The sequence below is a fragment of the Diplotaxodon limnothrissa genome, linkage group LG2 (assembly GCF_057381915.1).
Source record: "Diplotaxodon limnothrissa isolate DT_005_m linkage group LG2, D_limnothrissa_male_GT1.1, whole genome shotgun sequence".
NCBI classification, from domain to species: domain Eukaryota; kingdom Metazoa; phylum Chordata; class Actinopteri; order Cichliformes; family Cichlidae; genus Diplotaxodon; species Diplotaxodon limnothrissa.
In genome coordinates this window covers 21,054,902-21,057,996 of record NC_140597.1, presented here as the reverse complement: position 1 = coordinate 21,057,996, position 3,095 = coordinate 21,054,902, and the positions used below count along the sequence as shown (strand labels likewise).

The 3,095-nt window shown below is 47.8% G+C and overlaps 1 protein-coding gene across 1 annotated transcript; it reads left to right on the top strand.

Moving 5' to 3' along the window:
* Positions 1-379: 379 nt before the first annotated feature.
* Positions 380-2,049, top strand: LOC146638368 (uncharacterized). The gene is made up of 2 exons (XM_085367989.1): positions 380-1,418; positions 2,012-2,049. The coding sequence occupies exons 1-2, from the start codon at positions 380-382 to the stop codon at positions 2,047-2,049; spliced, it is 1,077 nt and encodes a 358-aa protein (XP_085224115.1).
* The last annotated feature ends 1,046 nt before the right edge of the window (positions 2,050-3,095 follow it).

Below are 3,095 nucleotides of genomic sequence, written 5' to 3'. Positions count from 1 at the left end.
AGGATACTCTGAATTGGAGAGATAAGTTTAAAGTGGAGATCCTTGCAGAAATGAAGGAGCAAATTATGGATCTCAAAAATACTCTTCAGGAGGAGCTGAGGGAATTTGTCCGACCAGCACCAATGCCACGGACGTTTTCAGCTCCTAGAGGTGAGCGAGAAAGGTGGAACCTTAGTTCCCCTCAATATAGGGGAGGTGTTGAAGTGTCCGAGCCACCCCCGGTGACAAAGCAAACCCCACGGTTAGTGGAGCGACCACGGCACAAGTGGGATGAGCATGGGCAGCCTATTTGTAGTAGGTGTGGAGTTAGTGGACACATGGCAAGAGAGTGTCGGGGCACTTCATCTCAGATGGCTTTAAACGAGTAAATCCAGTCGCTATGGGCCAGGTGATTGGAAAGGATGATAGTGGTCCAACTCAGTTAAACCACCCTCAATTTTTAGGGGCATGCCGTCAAGTAGAAGTATTCATTGATGGTAAAGAAGTGACATTTTTGCTGGATACTGGGTCTAATGTAACATTAATGCCACAAGCCTGTTTTAGGAGATTGTTTGGTGAACAGGAGCCGGGGAAAGAGAGTGATCTTAATTGGCTAAAGCTGAAGGCCGCGAATGGATTGGCTATTCCTTACGTGGGCTATGTGTTAGCTGAAGTACAGGTGGGAGACATTACCCTGAAAGATATGGGAATTGTGATTTCAAAGGACGACCCCAATAATTCTAATGCATTACCTATATTAGGTATGAACATCATCGTTCCATGTTGGGATGTGTTTTTTTTGAAACCTCAGACGCAGACCCAGACCTGGCCTGTTGGCTCGACTGTAGACGCTCAACAAGCGTGGGCATCTGCTTTTCAGGACTGTCAAAGAATTCAGGCAGCTGTCCCCGTACCACAAGTAGGGACCCTGCGACCCGCTTACCGCCACCCGGTGAAGATCCCTGAGCACAGTGAGCAGGTGATTTGGGCTAGGGCCCCACAGACACTGAGGAAAGGACAATGTATCTTGGTGGAGCCATTGGAAGGGCCTAGTACAGTTGCCGTTGCTCGATCGCTAGGAACTGTCTATAGAGGCCGGGTCCCCATCAAAGTAAGGAATCTCAATCCTTTTCCTATTACGTTACGACGTTATGAGGCCCTGGCTACATTCTCCACGGAAAATGTCGACATTCAGGAACCTTTTGAAGTCACGTTTGAGCAAACCAGGCCAGGCATCGTTGAAGTGGGCGTATCCCAGGTGAGCTCGGAACCATCTGGTAAAGCTCCTCACATTGAAGTTATGACACAAGGGCGGTCGAATCTATCTATGGAGGAGCAGGAAAAGTTAAATGGTCTCTTGAGGAAGTGGGGCGATGTGTTTGCTGCCGACGAAGAGGATTATGGCCACACAGATGTAATTACGCACTCTATTCCGACAGGTATGGCACCTCCTATTAGAGAGCGGTATAGGCCAATCCCCCCTAAAATGTATCAGGAAGTGCGAGAATTGCTGAATAATATGATTCGATCAGGGGTGGTGCGAGAGAGTACAAGTCCCTGGGCAGCACCCATTGTCCTGGTAAGGAAAAAGAATGGGGAATTGAGATTTTGTGTGGATTACCGCAAGTTGAATGCAGTGACACATAAAGACGCCCATCCATTACCTAGAATTGAAGAGACCTTGACGATGCTGACTAAATCAAAATACTACTCCACCCTTGATCTAGCAAGTGGGTATTGGCAAGTGAAAGTTTCTGAAGCTGACAGGGAAAAAACTGCATTTTGTACTCCTTTTGGCTTGTATGAGTTTGAAAGAATGCCTTTTGGATTGTGTAATGCTCCAGCAACATTTCAAAGGTTGATGCAGAGTTGTTTGGGAAGTCAAATCACAGAGTCCGCTTTTGTCTATCTGGATGATGTGATAGTATATTCACCGGATTTTGACAGCCACCTAGAACATCTGCAGGCAGTGTTTGCAAGATTGAAGAGCTATGGGCTGAAGTTGCGACCTGATAAATGTGTTCTTTTCCAGCAACAGGTGAAGTTCCTGGGTCACCTGGTGAACAGTGAGGGTGTGGCTCCGGACCCTGATAAGATTGCCGCTGTACAGAAGTGGCCGGCCCCGCAGACTATTCATCAGGTGCGTTCCTTCTTGGGCTTTGCCGGTTATTATCGGCGGTTCATTGCAGGGTTTGCGGGTGTTGCTAGGCCTCTTAACTCGCTGCTAGTGGGAGTACCGAAGAATAAAAAACAGAATATCCCCATAAATTGGGATGAGGATTGTCAGCAGTCCTTTGATCTTCTGAAGCAGAAATTGCTCGAGGCTCCTATTTTAGCTTTTGCTGATTTCAGATTACCCTTCCGGCTTTATACGGATGCCAGTAAAGTGGGCCTTGGTGCAGTACTGTCTCAAGTACAAGATGGGAAGGAATGTGTGATAGCCTATGCTAGCAGAAGCTTAGCACCCGCCGAAAGGGATGATGCAAACTATAGCTCCTTTAAACTGGAGCTGCTCGCTTTGAAGTGGGCGGTGACTGAGAAATTTAAAGATTATCTATGGGGGTCTCTGTTCACAGTTTATACTGATAATAATCCATTGGTCCATTTATCGACTTCCAAAGTGGGCGCAGTGGAACAACGGTGGGTAGCCCAGCTCGCAAATTATCAATTTGATATTAAGTATCGGCCTGGCCAGGAAAATGTGAATGCTGATGTTCTGTCTAGAATGCCATTGCAGGTGCAACCCCAGGATTTGGTGCCTCCACAGAGGGTGGACGAAAAAGCATGGGTTCAGGCTGTGAACATCGATTGGGATCCAGGATGCTGGCAAGGCTTACAAGAGCAGGACCCCACGCTGCATAGAGTGAGATACTACATGGCCCGAGGAAAGATGCCATCTGGGGAGGAAAGACGCCAGGAGCCTACTGCAGTCTTAAACTACATGAAACAATGGTCACGGCTGGAGTTGTTGGAGGGTGTTCTGGTCCGCAGGGGGGTGGATTCCAACACCTGTGAGGCGTACTACCAAATCCTTGTTCCTTTGGAGGAACAGCAACCAACATGGAAGGCTTTCCATGAAAGGAATGGTCATTTGGGGGTGGCAAAGACACTTTCGA